Source organism: Sus scrofa, chromosome 2, assembly GCF_054392235.1.
Source record: "Sus scrofa isolate SSC_HxYL_T2T_F1_AM1 chromosome 2, Sscrofa_HxYL_maternal_Yorkshire_Landrace_v2.0, whole genome shotgun sequence".
NCBI lineage: Eukaryota > Metazoa > Chordata > Mammalia > Artiodactyla > Suidae > Sus > Sus scrofa.
The window spans coordinates 136,031,211-136,049,462 of record NC_139384.1 but is presented as its reverse complement, the minus strand read 5'-3'; the positions used below and the strand labels follow the sequence as shown (position 1 = coordinate 136,049,462).

The window sequence follows — 18,252 nt, the reverse complement described above, 5'->3', positions numbered from 1 at the left end:
ATTCTAAACATGTCTGAAGACTTAAGAGAAACAACTTATGATCTTTAAAAAAAAAAACAAAACACAGCATTTTCAGTGGTTAGTATTTTAAATTATACTTATATCTTGTTGGGCTTGGAACATAATAAACTGTGAGCCCACGGAGATCAAAGACCATCAAGTTCATCTTTGAATACTTGAAGCTTTTAAAACAAAGCCCGACCCAAATGGTAGGATTTTAATTTACTGAAATCAGCATTTGTATTAACAGAAGCAAATGCTTGAAAGTGAATACATTTTACTTACTTATAGAACACCCTTTTCATTTATGTTTAGTAATAAGTTATTTCAACCATAACTTTAAAAATACAAGGGTGCACACAGGCACATACACACACAGACATACACACTGTAAATAATCCTATTAGAGAACAATGATAAACTCTAAGAACAGCAAAAACAAAAAACCCAGAATTATTGGCCAAGAATTGGAAATGTTCTAATGATAAACAACTACATGCTATAGCAGTTCTCAGTGCAATGGAATGCTATCATTTTGAGTTTATGTTTTGTCTATCATTGTTAGGAGTCATACATCTTTTAATTTCCCTGTAATGTCCTTCATGCCCTTCTCCACTTCAGCAACTACAAAATTCAGTTCAGATATAATCGTTCCTATGCAACCTTCAAATGACTGCTTCAGTTAGATAGCTATTCCATCCTTAGAGTTTCCACTATACTTGTGGGTAGCACCTATCTCACCGAACCATCTCTAATTGCTCTTGTGGTTGTCCATGATCTCCTCAAGGACAGGGGCCTTGCAATATTTAATTTAGTGTTTCCTGTGCCTTGCAAGACTTCCTGGCACACACAATCCTCAAATTTTTCTTGCCAAAATAAATAAATAAATAACAATAATAATAATAATAAATACCTTGCATTTTGCAGTAATGCCTCTTACCTTCATTAATATCATTCATTCCCTTATTCACTGAAGATATTGACAACCACCTTCTCTCTACTCAAAGTTTCTCCATCATTTTGGGTGATGCAGATGCCCACTTGACTAACCCACCCAATACTGTATTTTCATTTTTTGACTTCCTCTGTTCTAATGACCTAATCTATTCCACCAAAGCCACCCAGTTCCGTGGTCACAGTGTAGTTCGTGTCATTGTTCATAATTACTTCATTTCTAAAACCATCCATTCAAAAACCTCACACTGAGATCACAACTTCTTTCAGCTTGCTTGTTTAACTCCACCCACCACAGCTGTCTTTGACTCCACTGAAACTACCAGTTCACCGACCTCTGTACTTTCTCTCAATTAGTCCTTTTCTTTTTAATTTTCCTCCTTTTATCCAGTTTGAATACATAAGCAATGTTTGCCAATACGTAAACTCATCCCTCTGGTCAGAAATCCTTCCAGTTAACCCTGGATAAAAAACAACATTCTGAGTTCTTTATCACAGTACCCCAATAGACAGGAAATACTTGAGATATTCTACCTATTAGATATTCTTTATAACTAACTTCAAATGGTTCCTTACACTTCGGTGAAATCATAACATACACATAAACGTTTATCTAACCTTTCCCTTCCCCTAACAACTTCGTGGAAAAAATAAACAGATGGGAACCATCATCTTTCCACTACCATGAATGTAAATTTATTTGCATTACCATCTTCTTCAATTAATAAAGTTAAAATACCACTAAGTTTTTTTGAATTAAATCTTTTACCTGTGTTTTTGGTCTCATTCTTCTCTGCTTTCCTAGAGCCTTTACTATGGGCTATCCTTTTATTTTAGCACTCTCGATCTCTTAAATGCATGTTTCCCAATGATTTTTTTTTTTTTTTTTTTTTTTTTGTCCTTTTGCCTTTTCTGGGGCCGTTCCTGTAGCATATGGAGGTTCCCAGGCTAGGGGTCTAATCAGAGCAGTAGCCGCCAGCCTACACCAGAGCCACAGCAACGCGGGATCCAAGCCACGTCTGCAGTCTACACCACAGCTCACAGCAACGCCAGATCCTTAACCCACTTAGTGAGGCCAGGGATTGAACCCGCAACCTAATGGTTCCTAGTCGGATTTGTCAACCACTGAGCCACGACGGGAACTCCAGTTTCCCAATGATTTTTAATCATGCTTGAGTCATTTTCATTAATGATGAGACAAATAAAACATCCTCACTACAAAGCTCACTAGAAGAACCCTCCCTTGTCAACTTCCTGCAGAGCCAGGCTTTTGGAGATGTACAAACTGTTCCCATTTTTGCATGCCATATGATACCAGCTGAACTTCCATTCCCACCCGTCCACTACAAGCTGTCACAAAAGATATTAGTGATTTCTAAAAGTCCCTAAATCCAATAGGAATTTTTCAGACTTCGTTTTATTGGAAATTTTAGCAATTTGATGCCGTTGACCACTTCCACCTTCTTGAAATACTTTCCCTTGGTTTCTCCAACAGAACAGTATCCCGGTTTTCCTCCTTCCTCTTTAGTCACTGCATCTTGTTCTTCTTTGAAGGCTCATCCACGTCTAATCAGTCCCGAACCTTCAGAGTTCAAGCAGGAGTCCTAGGGCAGCTCTTCTTTCAAGATAAACATTTTAGCCCTAAGTGATCTTATGTATGTATACCATTAATTTGCCACCTAAATTAAGATGACTCAAAAATTTCTACCTTCAGCTGAGATCTCTACTTTTACCTTCAGACCTAAATATGTAACTACCTTCCTGACATTTCAAGAATGCTTAAAATCACCTCCAACTCACATGTGAACCCTTGTTCTTCACTCCTACCTGGATCCCTCTTTTGGTGTTTCATATATAAAGGAATGGAACAATCCTTTCAATAATTAAGTCTAGAGTTTAATATAGGTAGCTCTCTTTTTCTAAATTCCTCACAATTAATCTATTACCAAGTCATAATAATTTTATCTCCTAATTATCTTTCAAACTGTACTACTTTTTTTCTCTAACTTCCTAGCTCTCCTGGCTGAGTTTCTGGCAACTGGTTTCTCAACATCCATTCTTGCTGCTCTCCAGTCAGTTATCCACAACTCAGTCAGATTACATTTTTTAACACTTAGATATGATGTGACACCTTTACTTAACTCTCTTCAGTGGTTTCCAATTGCTTTTAGGATGGCCACATGATTTCTAGTCCATCCTCATTCTGCTTACAACTACCACCAAATCTTTACACCTGCCATTTTCTCTGATGGGGTGGTCTTTCTCCCCATGTTAGCTTATTAATATCTTACCTTTCTGATTTTGGTCCAGTTGTCATTTCTCAGTCCAGTCTTTTGGCCTCCCTGAGAGGGTCAGAAAGTGCTTCTAGAACTTATCATGACCCTTATTTTAAGCTTAACATTTTACTTTTAATCTGATTATGCTTAATGAATCTTTTATGCTTAATGAATCTTTCCCCCACTAGGTTATAAATTCTATGAAGGACAAGTATCTGGTTTTATTCAATGCTGCATCTTAACATCTAACAGAGTAGATGGTATACAGTAAGTGTTCAATAAATATAAATGACCAGAAAGGGAGCAATACTCACTTGTTTATTCACTGTTTCAAAGGAGTAATTTATTAGCAGAATGTAATCAGGTTTCTACTACATATGTTAACCTTTTTGGAATTTGTTTCAAAGACAGATCAATTTAGAAAAAAACCATACTTGCATACACAAAAAGCCACTGAGATTAGGTTTCAGTGAAAAAATGAACTGCTACATTTCATAAGCAACAAAAGTGGTTATGTATGATACCATTTTTAAAAGTTGTCTTTCATAAAATAATAAACACCAAGTGATAAATTCTGCATTAAATATATTAACATATGTTTCTAATTGCTGAACCCTGCAGGTGCATGAGATTATATACCATTTGCCAACCACTGTTAACCAACTTTAACTAGTAAATTACAGTGGGCAAAGTTGGTCCTCGATTACTTTCCTATCATGAGAAAGAGACTCCCATTTTAAAATTCCAATTTAAGAAGTACTGTGTTTCTCATTACTGCATAAGAAAATTTTAAAGCAAAGAGAATGCTTTACGTACTTATTTTCACACCAATGCCAAAAAAAAAAAAAAAGCTTCTCTAGCTTATTAACTTTCTTGGTTTAAGTTTAGTATATTAAAAATTAAGTCTATTCACTTTATGCTATAATGGGAATATATTTTTATTTTTCCCACACTGCTCACCCTAAGCACATAGCTTTCCTTAAGCATTTTATTTTTGCAAAACTGACGGACACCTACTAATAGCATTTTAGTTTGGACTTAAAGGTTGCCAATTCATTTGTCACCCAGGAACTATGAAGCTGGTTGACAGATAACCCAGAAGTCAACAAACAGGCCTAAAATACCCCATATTGTCAGAAGGCCAATGTACTACTTAAGGGCAATATGCTTTGGTGAATTCTTCAACTGAAAGCAAAGAGAACCGTCATCATTAGAAATGTGAAAAGATGTAATATTGCTTGGGAGGAAAAGAAGGAAAGAGAAATAAAGCAAACAAGGAGGAAATAGGCATAATAATAAAAACGAAATACGCTGACAGAGAAGAAACAAAATGAGAGAGCAGTGGAAGGGAAAAATTTAAAATCAGAAACTGGAGGACAAAAATCTGTATGTTATTACCAAGACTGATAAGTCCAAGCTGAGCACTTCCAAGCAGCAAAAGAATGCATTTAGATAAGAACACAGGAAAAATGAGTTAAGACACACACACACACACACACACAGAACACATGCGCTGAAACCGAGGTGTTACCTAGAACCTAGGCACAGAGATGCCCTCAGTTAACCTGGTGAAATCTTTACACGGTGATGTAACCTGGCCCAATTCTTGGGTAGATAGTACAAAAATATAATAATAAGTTAATTAAATGAAAAGCTAATATCCTTGCTTGGGAAAGACCACGTTAAGCATACAGGCATGAGTCAATATAAACAAAGGAAAAGGGAACCACAAAAAGCAAAAGCTGGCAGTGTCTGACTCAAGAAGATTCCAGAGAAAGTTTTCCCATCTCAGAGGCCTGGGAAATCCAACATGTACTGGAATAACTCAATTATGGGGATAGATGTATTCAATGCTCAACATTGAATCATACAACAAACTCTTTTTGTGGTTCCACATTTCAAGCAGCTGATGCAGATCAGTAGACAGGAAACAAACTGCATGTTACAATGTAAGCATTATTATCTACATTAGCTATATTTCTTAAACTAGTTTTCTCATTTATATATTTTCTTATAAGTTTATGAGTTGGTTTTTGTATATGGTTTATGGTTGAAGTTTATGGTTGTGGTTGATATGAATTTGCTTTGAAAGAATACTTTTTCTGAGACAATATTTGGGATGACAATGATAGCAAGTTTTCAATCTACAAAGCTGAGAGCAAACTATGATTCACAAACAAAAGCAAATGTTACTTTGAAATGACTAATAGCTATTGTCTGGTCAGTCAACTATACAACCATTTTTTGGTATTGTACTAACTTTGCTAGGTATTTGAATTAATCTATAAAAAAAAAACCCTGTAGTTATTAGAAAACAATTATTCTAAGCGCAAGTAGCTCTAGAAAAGCCTGCAGTGCTAAGAAAAATTTGAGTATATCTCTGTTCCTTAGAATACATTAAAACTTCTGCTTCTTCATTACTTACTATCAGATTGGCAAATACAAAACAATATGACAACACATTCTGTTCCTGAGGCTGTGAGGAAACAGGCACTCTCATACATTGCTCGGAGGAAGGTAAATTGGTATACTCCTTCTGGAGGAAATTCTGGCAATGTCTAACAAAAATCTTACTTCTAGGAATCTGTCCAGAAGACACACCTCCAGCTATAGCAAAAAGCTATGCACAAGACTAATCAATCAGCACTTTTACAAAATGTTACCTAAGAGATAAAATATTGTAAATAAGTAAAGCATAAGCAATGTTTTAATCAGTGCAAATCTCCATGTATTATGGATAAACCCTAAAATGTTAAGTGAAAAAAATATTTTTTTAGAATGATACTGTATAGTATACTGTATTCGTACAGTATGATACCACCTATGCAAAGTTTAAAAATATACAACACAATAATATTCAGTGGTATGAATATGGGTATTTATGTTACTAAAATTATTAAAAACATAATGAGAAAACACACTGAAATAATAACTAGTTCTAAGGCAGATGGAATTAAGCATTACAATATGGCAAAATACTGTTATATGGTATACACAAAACAGATTATAAAGACATTTGTTACATAGTTTTCCTTATATTTGAACTATTTTATAGTTAACCATATTAATTATGGCCTTATGCAGAGGACTTCTAATTTGGCCATTTGGATAACTTATTGTTGACTTATACTTTTTACCTCTGATGAGCAACACTTTATAAATTCTAAAGTGTTTGGTGATTAATTATAATATAATCATTACTGTGCATATGCTGCCACCTAGCAAAACTTCCCAGAATAGTTTAACAATCATCAGAAAATAGTTTTCTTATGGATGGGAAGTGATTTGCTATTTCAGTAAAGAATTATTAAAAAGTACCACATATTTAATTATGAAATAGATTTACAATCTGAAAAGCACATACAAACATAGTGTTTGACATTCTAATCTTTTACAATATGTAAAAGTATATCATTTTGTTCTCTGGCATTTTAGTTTCTACCTTTACTATCTTATGAGACATGGAAAACAGTTTTCTGATGGGCTTCTTAATAATTTGCTATCAAGAATAAAATAATGTTAGTTTCATATAGGAGCTCTTGGCCTTACAAAGTACCAGGTCAGAATGTTTCACTTTCTAATTCTGAATTTACACATCACTGCAGTCTAAAGAAACAAATGACTGGAGGAAACTCAGCTATAGTTTGCAAATTCTTTACTCACTAAATGCTAAGGCACTGTTGTTTTCAATTGTACACTCCTTGTCTAGTTCTAATGGAAAAGAAAGAAAAAAGTCTACATTAGCATATTCCCCGCCCCCAACTCCTGGCTCATTTGAATATTAGGTAACTCAAGTTGGACCATCCATATTTTGATCTGACTGGCAAGTATATACATATTATTACCTATATACATAAAATACCATGTTAAAGATTAGGGAAGTTGCTATATAATAAGTCAGTTAAGTACGCCCTCTTCAAAGTCCATATGAGTACTGGTAAATATAAAATATGCAAGAAATGATCATAAGATGAAGTAAAAAGTGACACTTTCTTTTTAAAAATGTAAAGGTAGGGAGTTTCTGTCCTAGCTTAGCAGTAATGTATCTGACCAGTATCCCTGAGCACATGGGTTGATCCCTGGCCTCACTCAGTGGGTTAAGGATCCAGTGTTGCTGTGAGCTGTGGTGTAGGTTGCAGATGTAGCTCTGATTCGACCCCTAGCCTGGGAACTTCAATATGCTGCAGCTGTGGCCCTAAAAAAGAAACACACACACACAAGTAAAGGTAGAAATCTTACAATACTTAAGAGAAATATATGTATTTAAGAATTTTGAGGAGTTCCCCTCGTGGCTCAGTGGTTAACGAATCTGACTAGGAACCATGAGGTTGTGGGTTCAATCCCTGGCCTTGCTCAGTGGGTTAAGGATCTGGCGTTGCCATGAGCTGTGGTGTAGACTGCAGATGCGGCTCGGATCCTGCGCTGCTGTGGCTCTGGCACAGGCTGGTGGCTACAGCTCCGATTAGACCCCTAGCCTGGGAACCTCCATATGCCACGGAAGCAGCCCAAGAAATGGCAAACAACAACAACAACAAAACAACAACAACAAAAAAAACACAAAACCTTGAGTCCGGAAGTGTTCTGTAAATGTCAGCTTTTATCCTTAGAAAATTCTTTAAAAAAAAAAGAATTAGGGTTTAAGACATTGAAAGTTAACATAATAGTTGTGCCTGCAATCAGGCTTTTATTTTCATAAAAGTCATTTTGAGAAGTTAAATATACTGTAAACTAGGAGGCAATATGACTTTTTAAAAGAAAAGGCTATAATTAAAAATTATAGAAAAAGGATTCCAATTAAATAAAGATATAAGTACCAACATCTTTAATATTAGAGATTTACAAATTTTTGCAAATGTGATAAAATCTATGGAACTTTCCCTCTCTCTCCGGACATAGACATACAACAAATTACACATAATTTCAGACAGTTATAGGGTTCCTGAAATACATTCCTGAATCTCAGTTAAGGAAAACTAATTTAAGTTATTAGGGATCATGAAAATGATGTCTCAAATTACTCAACAGATAAGTAATGAGGATATGATGGTGAGCAAAAATTTATAGTCCTATTGAGGGCATAAGCAATCTCTCTCACATTTACATAACAGATTAAACAACTCTTACAAATGCTAAAATGGAGATGTAAATAGTGCTACAAAAGTTTACACAAGGAGTAAATGAAAGTCAAGAGCAGTGTCCCTGATAAAGCAACATAGAAGTATGACATGGACTAATGAGAAAGAAAATTTGGTGGGTAACAGGAACAGTACACCCAAAGTATCTGTAGAATGCCATGCTAGATAGTGGAGGAATGCCAGAGCAGCCAAGTACAGAGCCTGAAGGGGTGAGGGGAATGGTATAACATCAAGTGGAGAGATACGCCTTGTTTAGATTGGTCTTCACCAAAAGCAACAGGAGGCAGTTCTAAGCAAGGGCATGAGATGTGTTTTGAAGAGAGCACTCCAGCTCATCAGAGTAGGCAGGAGGCCAGGATAGCAGTTCTGCTGAGGAATAAAATTTAGACTAGGACAGCGGTGAGATGGAAAAATAATGGAAAGGTATCTAAAATAAAAGTTAATTTGAACTCTTTTTCAGATATATTTCTTTCTTAAATAAGTTAATTCATTTCTCTTATCAATTTCCTATGAAGTGATTTTTCTTAATTTCTGTGAGATATTTTACAGTAATAACATTAGCAATTTGTCTGTCATATTTGCTCTATTTTTTCTAAGTGTTTGTCCCTTTTTTCCCCTTTGTTTTTCAATATGGAAGTTCCCAGGCTAAGGGTCAAATCAAATTGGAGCTGCAGCTGCTGGCCTACACCACAGCCACAGTTACGGGGGATCTGAGTTGGGTCTTTGGACTGCTCCATAGCTCACGGCAACATTGGATCCTTAACCCACTGAGCCAGGCGAGGGATAGAACCCACATCCTCATGGATACTAATTTGGGTTCGTATCCTGCTAAGCCACAACGGGAACTCCCATCTCCCATTAATTTTAAATTATTACACCATTCTTTCATTATTGCCACTTTTTTTCTGTCTTTTTTCCCCTTCTTCAGATTAGAACATATATGATTTACTTAAGCGTGGGATGTATAAACTTCCTAACCTGATAAGTTTATTTAATCATCCAGCAAACACTTATAGAGCATATATGCTGCAGGTGATAGACAAACACAAAAAAGAAACAGGTAAGCAAATGTTTTCAGAGTAGAAAACACCTTGGTTGTATAAAGAACACACACTTACCCCAGAATGAACTGAATTAATAATTTTAACTGTTATGAAGAGGCCTGGAAACTAGCTAAGTGGAAAAAGTGAGAGCCCTAAATGAAGAGTAGGGTAAAGGGTACACTCTTCTCAGTGTAATTTCAGAATTAAACAGGAAGCTCACTAGTATTTCCAGGAAATTTCCAAGGACAACACTCCAATTAAGGTCTTTTATATCTCACAGGCGATCTACCGGAAAAAAGACCAGCAATGTTTTCTGGAACTAGAAAGAGCTTAATGTATATTTATCAATGTAAAGAGAATGCCTTCAGAGTACCCCTCTTTAATACATCCTGTTCTTTACTGCCAAGTGAAATCCAGGCTTCTTAATGCAGCAGTAAAGCAGTAATATATTTCAGCTTTATTTCCTACTTCACTCCACAAGTTCTCATCAGTGTAGAGTTTTCTACTCATATTACCCAAAACACTTTCTACTACCATCCCTTCCTGTTTATACTGTTTCCTCTGGCTAGAAACGCCTTCTTCCCTCTATTTGAACCACTGGATTCAATACTGTGTAAGATCCTTAAAGGCCAAGAATAAACATAACTCATTTCATTTTGCCTTCTTTGGAAACTTCTTCTTTTTTTGCCTAAATAACTTTGTTTTTCTTTCTGGGCATTATTCTATATCACTGGTGGATGGTGTTTTCCCTTCCCTACCTGAGTATAGGTTTCTTAAAAACCGTCTGTCTTCCACAACTGTGTAATATGTAGTGTCTTGCTCATAGCAGACACATATATGTAATGAATAAAAAGGACGAGAACTTCCTTTGCTACAGCTGTGAGGTCCTCATTTAATCCTTGCTTTTCCAGGTTACCTTAAATCTCTGATGACTTCCTAGAATAGAAGCAGAAACTGGAAATGAGACATGACGAAACGTGGAGATGATGAGGACAAATGTCTGATCAGACTGGATTTCAGAGAGAAATAAATTTGAGGACAGTAAGTATTAAAGTTTTGCTGTGATTGGGAGCAGAGAAATGTGACAGTACCTGCAAAAAGAAGTACTGAGCGAGCGTACATCCTTATAAACCGTACGGTCTCGTTCAAGATCAGCAATTTCTAGGCATAAGGTCTCAATCTCTCCCTTTCATTTTTTTGCAGTCAACAAAAGGCAGGTCATATGTCTCGGAGCTTGTTACCAGGCACTTTGCAAACACTTTATACATTCCAGTTAATTTAATTCTCACCAGAGCCTTGTGAGGGAGGTTCTGTCAGGAGCTTCGTTTGACAGATAAGACACTGAATATAGATTAAATGATCTTCCCAAAGTCCCACAGATAAAAATTCACGGGGAATGAGGGCCAGAGACGCTTCGGTCACCTAGATACCATGAGAGGAGTTACAGCTGACATGCTACAAGTTCTGCAAAATTCGCCAGGGACTCCCCGCCTCGCCCCAGGCCTTTCAAAAAGAGAGCCCTAAAGGTCAGCCCCACAGGTTCCCAGACCACGGTGCTCACCTCGTTATTGAGGTTCAAAGTCCCCGGCTCAACCATAGTAGCTCTGAGAGGAGGCTCGAGCTGCCCGCACGTGAACTGTATCCACTCGAACGCGGCTGCGTCGCTAACCCCCTCAACGGCGGCCTCATTGGCTCAAAATTCATCCACCTTTCACTCGAGCCGACGCACGCGCAGAAGGTACGCAGACGCGGAGGGGAAGAAAGGAAGTGACGGAGAACAACTTCCTGCGCCGAGAGCTCCGCGCCTGATTTGCGGGTTCTTGCGGAAACCCCCGCAGGGGCGGGTGGCGGAGGGGGCATTTCGCAAGCTATTACCTTGTTTAGAAGTTTTTCAAGATACTGGCTTTATTACATTCGTTTGTAGACTGGGCGCAGCTTTGTAAAGACCTTGTTTTTTGTGTCCCTGTGAGAATGAACGTTTTTTGAAAGGATCACTTGAACGACCAATTTAGCTCCGAAGTTTTGTCTAGCGTTTGTGAAGATTTAGATTTAGCAATGTTTCAGTCTTACTTTATAGCTCAGGCGTAGACATTTCTTTCTGCACACTGTAAGGAGATTATTAGATAATAACGTTTAGATAATTTAGGTAAATTTAGATAATGAACGTGTAGAGCAAAACCAGGATGAACATTTGCCACTGCCTGTGAAAATGGCTGTTTAAAAGTATTACATTAGCCTGGGTGTAGAGAAAACTTGAGGGAGTGGATCTGAAGTAGGTAGCGTATTAATAGTTAACGCCCAGTAATATTGAGCGTTAAAATGGATCAAATGCTGGGACAAACTTAGCATCAATCTCCAAAATAGTCAAGAAATCCAATGAGATAGGAACTGTTATTTTACAGATGTGGAAACTGACTTAAGAAGCCAAGTGTCTTGCCCAGAGTTGCCCAGCTGAGCCGACCACTGACACAGGATTCCAAGGCCGGTTACATAATTTCTGGGGCCCAGTGAGAAAAGAAAATGCAGGACCCCCGACGTTCATAAAGTAGGAAAAAGTTTCTTCTTTTTTCCATGGTGTCTTTTGACCTGTATTGTGCTTTTTATTTGGTAGTTAATGTGGTGCTCCCTCAAGAAAAGGGATGCTATGGGGCTACTGCAGATCCTCACAGGTGCCTGGGACCCCTGCTCCAGGACTCAGGGAAGGGTTCCTGTACTGCACCAAGGTGGTAGCAGTTGCTGGGCAGAGAAAGGGAAGTGGAATCCAGAGAACCTAAGTGGGAGTATGTGGCAGGAAAAGCCACACTTGACCTGAGACTAAGCTTTTGACAAATATTCCATTGTCCCACTGGATTTCACTTACAGAACTCAGATTCATGGATAAACTTATTAAGAATTTCACGACTGTGGAGAAAGAAAATTTAAGCTAGGTCCGCTTCTGAGCCTCTATCAAAGAAGACTGTCCTACTCAGAGCTTTTGCTCTTGGCTCATGAGTCTGTACTCAATTTACAGTAATTCAGTCTTATGTTTGGGTTTGTGTTATTTTAGTTTAAGGTATAATGTGGGCACCGTCGGATTAACACCTGACTTCCTGTCTGACTAATGTTGCATTAAGGTAGTGTTGCCATTTATAAATCTTACACCGAATTGTAATTGTGTCCTTTTTCAGCTGTTTCCCTTCATTATAACTGAGCTCCTGGAGTATAGGAGCTCATCACCCCAAGTGGGTAATAGCATTCATATGTAAATACATAGGAAAGGATGTTTTAAAGCTAAAAGAGCTTTAAGGAAAATATGTCTTTTAATCTGGAAGAAAAATGTTAGTATGATTCCATAATGCTTCCAAAAATGTATTCTTAAAATGAAGTTCGTCTGTAGCTTTTAAAGGCTCTGTAGTATTTTCTCTTGACCACTCTTCTTGCTCTATGACATCTGGTTTCTGTAGCCACTGCAACCGCTGCAAGCTCAGCGTTTGTTTTCTACCTTTACTTAGCCTACACTCTCTCTGCTTTTGATGCTCCTCTCTACTTTCTTAAGTGTACCTTTTCAAGACCTGTTCACATTCTTTTTGTTTTTTAATTTTTTATTAAAGTATAGTTGATTTATGTTGTTGTGCCAATTTCTGCTCTACAGCAGAGTGACTCAGTCATACATATATATATTCTTTTTCTCATATTCCATCATGTCCTATCTCAAGAGACTGGGTATAATTCCCTGTGCTATACAGTAGGACTTCGTTGCTTGTCCATTCTAAATGTTATATTTTGCATCTACTAACCCCAAACTCCCAATACAGCCCACTCCCTCCTACTACCCCATGGCAACCGCAAGTCTGTTCTCCATGTCTGTGAGTCTGTTTCTGTTCTGTAGGATTTTTTTGTCCAAAATATGACAATTTAAGTGAAATGAATAAATTCATGGAAACAACTTAGAATGATTGGCTTAAGAAAAAAATGGAAATTCTGAATAGTGCTACATCTATCAAATAATTGAATTTATACTTTTAAACAAAACTTCAGACAGAAGACATTACCAATTAATTCAAAGAAATATTTTAGAAGAAATTAAGTATATTTTATACAATCATTTTTTGAACGGAAGATGAGACTTCTTGGATTCATAATACTAACATAACTTTGACAGTAATCACTGAAAGTCACTTCAAGAAAAGAATTTTATAGGAAAACCTCTTCAAAAATCATAGGTACAAATATGTTTGTACAGTGTATTAGCTAACTGATTCTAGTAAGATATAAAATGGTAGAGGGAGGGAATTACAATGTTGCATTTATTTCAAGAATGCAAGGTTATTTTAACATTTGAAAAGCAATGTATTTGGTAATGTTAATATCTTTAAAACTTTTTTAAAGTATAGTTAATTTACAGTGTTCTGTCAGTTTCTGCTGTACAGTAAAGTGACCCAGTTGTGTGTGTGTGTGTATACACATATACTTACATTCTTTTTTTTTTTTTTTTTGTCTTTTCTATGGGTGCACTGGCAGCATATGGAGATTCCCAGGCTAGGGGTCTAATCGGAGCTGTAGCCACTGGCCTATGCCAGAGCCACAGCAATGCCAGATCCAAGCCACGTCTGTGACCTACACCACAGCTCAGGGCAATGCCGGATCCTTAACCCACTGAGCAAGGCCAGGGATTGAACCCACAACCTCATGGTTCCTAGTCAGATTTGTTAACCACTGAGCCATGATGGCAACTCCTATATCTATCTATCTATCTATCTATCTATCTATCTATCTATCTATCTATATATATATATTCTTTATCTCATATTATTTTCCCTCCTGTTCTACCACAAGTGATTCCCTGTGCTATACAGCAGGATCTCATTGTTTTTTAATTCTAAATTTGATATTTTGTAGCTATCAAACCTAAACTCCTAGTCCATCCCACTGCCTCATTTTCCCTCTTGACAACCACAAATCTATTCGCCATGTCTGTGAATCTGTTTCTGTTCTGTAGATAGGTTCATTTGTGCCATATTTTAGATTCCACATATAAATGATATCATATGGTGCTTGTCTTTTGCCTTCTGACCTACCTCACTTGGTATGAGAATCTCTAGTTTTATCCATGTTGTTTTGAACAGCATTACTTTATTCTTTTTATTGCCGAGTAGTGTTTCATTGTGTACATGTACCAGTTCTTCTTAATCCATTCATCTGTAGATGGACATTTAGACTGCTTCCATGACTTGGCTATTACAAATAGTGTTGTTAGGAACATACGAGTGCATGTATCTTTTTGAATTGTAATTTTGTCCAGATTAAGGAGTGGGATTGATGAATTGAATGGTAGTTGAATATTTGGTTTTCTGAGGAATCTCCATACTGTTTTCCATAGTGGTTGTACCAATTTACACTCCCACCAGCAGTGAAGGAGGGTACCCTTTTCTCCATACCCTCTCCAACATTTGTTATTTGTAGACTCATTAATGATAGTCATTCTGACCAGTGCAAGGTAGTACTTCATTGTAGTTTTGATTTTCATTTCTCCAATAATTAGTGAAATTGAGCATTTTCATGTGCCTGCTGGCCATCTGTATGTCTTCGTTGGAGAAATATCTATTTAAGTCTTGTCCCCATTTTTTCATTGGGTCATTTGCTTTTTTGTGGTTGAGTTGTATGACTTGTTTGTATATTTTGGAGATTAAGCCCTTGTCAGCTGCATCATTTGCAGCTGTTTTCTCTCATTTTGAAGGTTGTCTTTTTGTTTTCTTTATGATTTCCTTTGCTTTGCAAATCTTATAAGTTTAGTTAGGTCCTATTGGATTATTTTTGTTTTTATTTCCTATTGCCTTGGAAGACTGATCTAAGAAAACATTTGCACAGTTAATGTCAGAGAATGTTTTGCCTATGTTCTAGGAGTTTTATGGTGTCTTATGTTTAAGTCTAAGCCATTTTGAGTTTATTTTCTGCATGGTGTGAAGATTTGTTCCAGTTTCATTGATTTACATGCAGCTGTCGAGTTTTGCCAGCACCACATGCTGAAAAGAATATCTTTTTCCCATTTTATATGCTTGCCTCCTCTGTAGAAGATTAATTGACTGTAGGTGTCTGGGAAGATGGGTTCACATTCTGTTCATCCTTTTTAAAAATAATTTTTAAACCCCCAAGTAGAAGTTAATTTTTCTTATCAGTGGTTCATTCTTATATTGTTTACAGTAGTCTACTTCAATTTGAAATTTCTAATGTGCAGTCTATTTTTTACATTATAAGCTCTCAGCAAACTTATATGTTCATTTTTAAAGTGACTAGTAGTTTTACATTGTTCCTCATGTATCATTTCTCTATTAGTCCATCTCTGTCTTTGACGCTACAATCTGAAACATCATTTTAGTTCTTTACAGAGGTGATTCTAATAACTCTCTCACTAAACTGTACACTTTTTAAAATCAATAATAATGTATTTGTATTAATCAGGCTGCAACTTTCTCTAGAAAGCAACACTTGTCCTTTTATTCTTTAAAGACTGACCTGCTTTAGTTAAGTGCTATTAGATGTATGAAACAACCAAACTATTATCATTAAAATCAATTAGTGTGAGGCCTCTTTATGTACCACTTAGTGGAAACAAGGATTCACAGACATGTACAATGGGACTTAAGTTTTCTAAATTCAGGTTTCTTAAGACTTTCTCAAATCCTACTGTATTTGTCTATTCAGGCTACAACAAAATACCACAGATGGGGTGCCTTAAACAACAGAAATTTATTACAGTTCTGTAGGCTACACATCCAAGATGATGGTGCTGTCTATCACGGTGGTTTCTCCTGAGAGTTCTCTTGCAGAGGCAGCCTTTTTGTTTTGTCCTCACATGGCCTTCCCAATGTTCATACCCAGTGAGAGACTTCTCTGATATCTCTTTCTCTTCTTATAAAGATACTAATCATACTGTATTAAGGCTCCAGCCTTAGGAACCCATTTCACCTTAACTGACTTCCTAAAGGCTTTATCTAAAAACACCTACATAGGGGATTAGAGCTTCAATATGTGGATTTTAGAGGGACATAGTTCAGTCTATAACATTCACTTTCTCTAAAAAATGAAATTACGTCAAAGGTAATCGTATTCTAACATGTCTGATGACTGCCAGTCCTATCATTTTGCACTTTCAAAAACTGTAATCATGTATTTCTAGATTATAACTAAACTAATGGATTTTTAGCATTCAGAATAGAATTGAGAAATAGACACACACACACACACACACACACATATATGTACAATTAATTTTCAACAAAGTTGTAAAGATATTTCAGTAGAGGAAAAGTAGTCTTTTCAAAAATTGTGCCAAAACTATTGGATATTCATATAAAAACATTAACTTTGACCCACATCTTACACCAAATACAGAAACAACTTAATGGATTACACATCTAAATTTAAAACATAAAACTATAAAACTTCCAGAATAAAGATAGGATATCACATTTACTTGATTGTACAATGTCTTGGTTCTGGGGAAACATGTATAAAGTCTTTCTGCCATATACCTTTTGGTATCTTTTAAATTTTGTACCATGTGCTAGTGTAAACTTTAAAAACAAAATTTAAAATATATTCTCATAGTTTTTGTTGCAATTGTGAATGGTATGTGTTCTCTCATTTCTTCCTATATTAGCTGGCAGTGCCAGTATAGATCAAAGCTATGAACTTGTTTTTGTTATATTTGTCATGCAGTTATTTGCCCAAGTGATTTGATGGTTGGTTTTTGACAGACTGCCATTTTCTAGGTATGTAGTCATGTGATCAAAAAGAGAATTACCTCTGTTTTCAGTATTCATACTAATTATTTGTTGTATCATATTATTACATTTGCTAGTACTTCTAGATTGTTACTGATTTTAGTGAGAATGGGCTTTAGCAGTTTACTACTTGAAATGGCATTTGGTGTTTTTTATGGTGAATAGTTTGATAAAGTTCAGGTAGTTTTCTGTAGTTTTTCTAGCTTTTTTTTTTTTTAATTGGCAGAAATTTTCAATGGAGTTTATCATTTGCCTTTTCAATTTATATTGCTTTGATCATGTTGTTTTTTGCCTTTAAAGCGTTTCCCCCACATGTGTTCTAATTTTATTGTGACTGTTAGGAAGTTATGGGTATGGACCTTAGCATCAGACTTGCTTGTTTGCAGACCCCAGCAATGGGCCTGCTCTTCTGTGGACCCTGCCAGGTGACCCACCCACAGACCTCACCAGTCATCTTGCCTGTGGACTCTGCCCCTTGACTTACCCAGGATCTCTCCAGAGGCTAACTGGTGGATGGCTTTCCCTACTGAAGCCATTCTGTAAAGTCTATTAGAGGTGACTGTCTCTTCAAATGTGCTGATGACAATGCAAGTCTACTAGGGTCACAAAAAATCAGGGAAATATGGCACCATAAAAGGAGCAAAATAAAACTCAAGTGACCAACCTTAAATAAATGGAGGCTAGCAAGTTTCCTGACAAAGAATTCATAATAATCATTTTACCTAAGATCAGTAAGCTGAAAGTGAACATTTATATAAAACCAAACAGAATCAAGAAAACAATACATAAATAAAATGAGAAACTTAACATCCTTTCATGATAAAAACTCCTTTAACAAATTGGGTATAGAAGGAATATAGCTCAACATAATCAAGTTCATATGTGATAAGCCCATATCTAACATACTCAATAGTAAGATGTTAAAAGCTTTTCCTCAAATGTCAGGAATGAGACAAGGATGCCCTTTCTCATCACTTCTATGCAACATAATACTTTTAAGTCCTAGCTAGTGCAATTTGGCAAGAAAAGGAAATAAAGCGCAGCCAAATTGGAAAAAAAAATAAGTAAAATGTTCTTTGCA

The 18,252-nt window shown here is 36.5% G+C and overlaps 1 protein-coding gene and 1 long non-coding RNA gene across 7 annotated transcripts in view; one reads left to right on the top strand and one right to left on the bottom strand.

Moving 5' to 3' along the window:
• Positions 1-11,143, bottom strand: part of SRFBP1 (serum response factor binding protein 1) — a 66,897-nt gene extending 55,754 nt beyond the window's left edge. Inside the window, 1 exon segment of one of the 2 annotated variants that reach the window (NM_001434932.1) lies at positions 10,970-11,143. In NM_001434932.1, coding sequence (NP_001421861.1) covers positions 10,970-11,005 — 36 coding nt within the window. In that variant the 5' untranslated portion in view covers positions 11,006-11,143. 2 annotated transcript variants of the gene reach the window in all.
• A 37-nt stretch (positions 11,144-11,180) lies between these two features.
• LOC102160311 (uncharacterized) overlaps positions 11,181-18,252 on the top strand; it is a 462,347-nt gene continuing 455,275 nt past the window's right edge. For 4 of the 5 annotated variants that reach the window (XR_014838661.1, XR_014838660.1, XR_014838662.1 and 1 more), the window contains exons 1-2: positions 11,181-11,224; positions 11,811-11,953. This is a non-coding gene — a long non-coding RNA (uncharacterized LOC102160311). Of the gene's footprint in view, positions 11,516-11,810; positions 11,954-18,252 lie in introns of all 5 variants that reach the window. The other variant, XR_014838658.1, reaches the window with a different exon arrangement.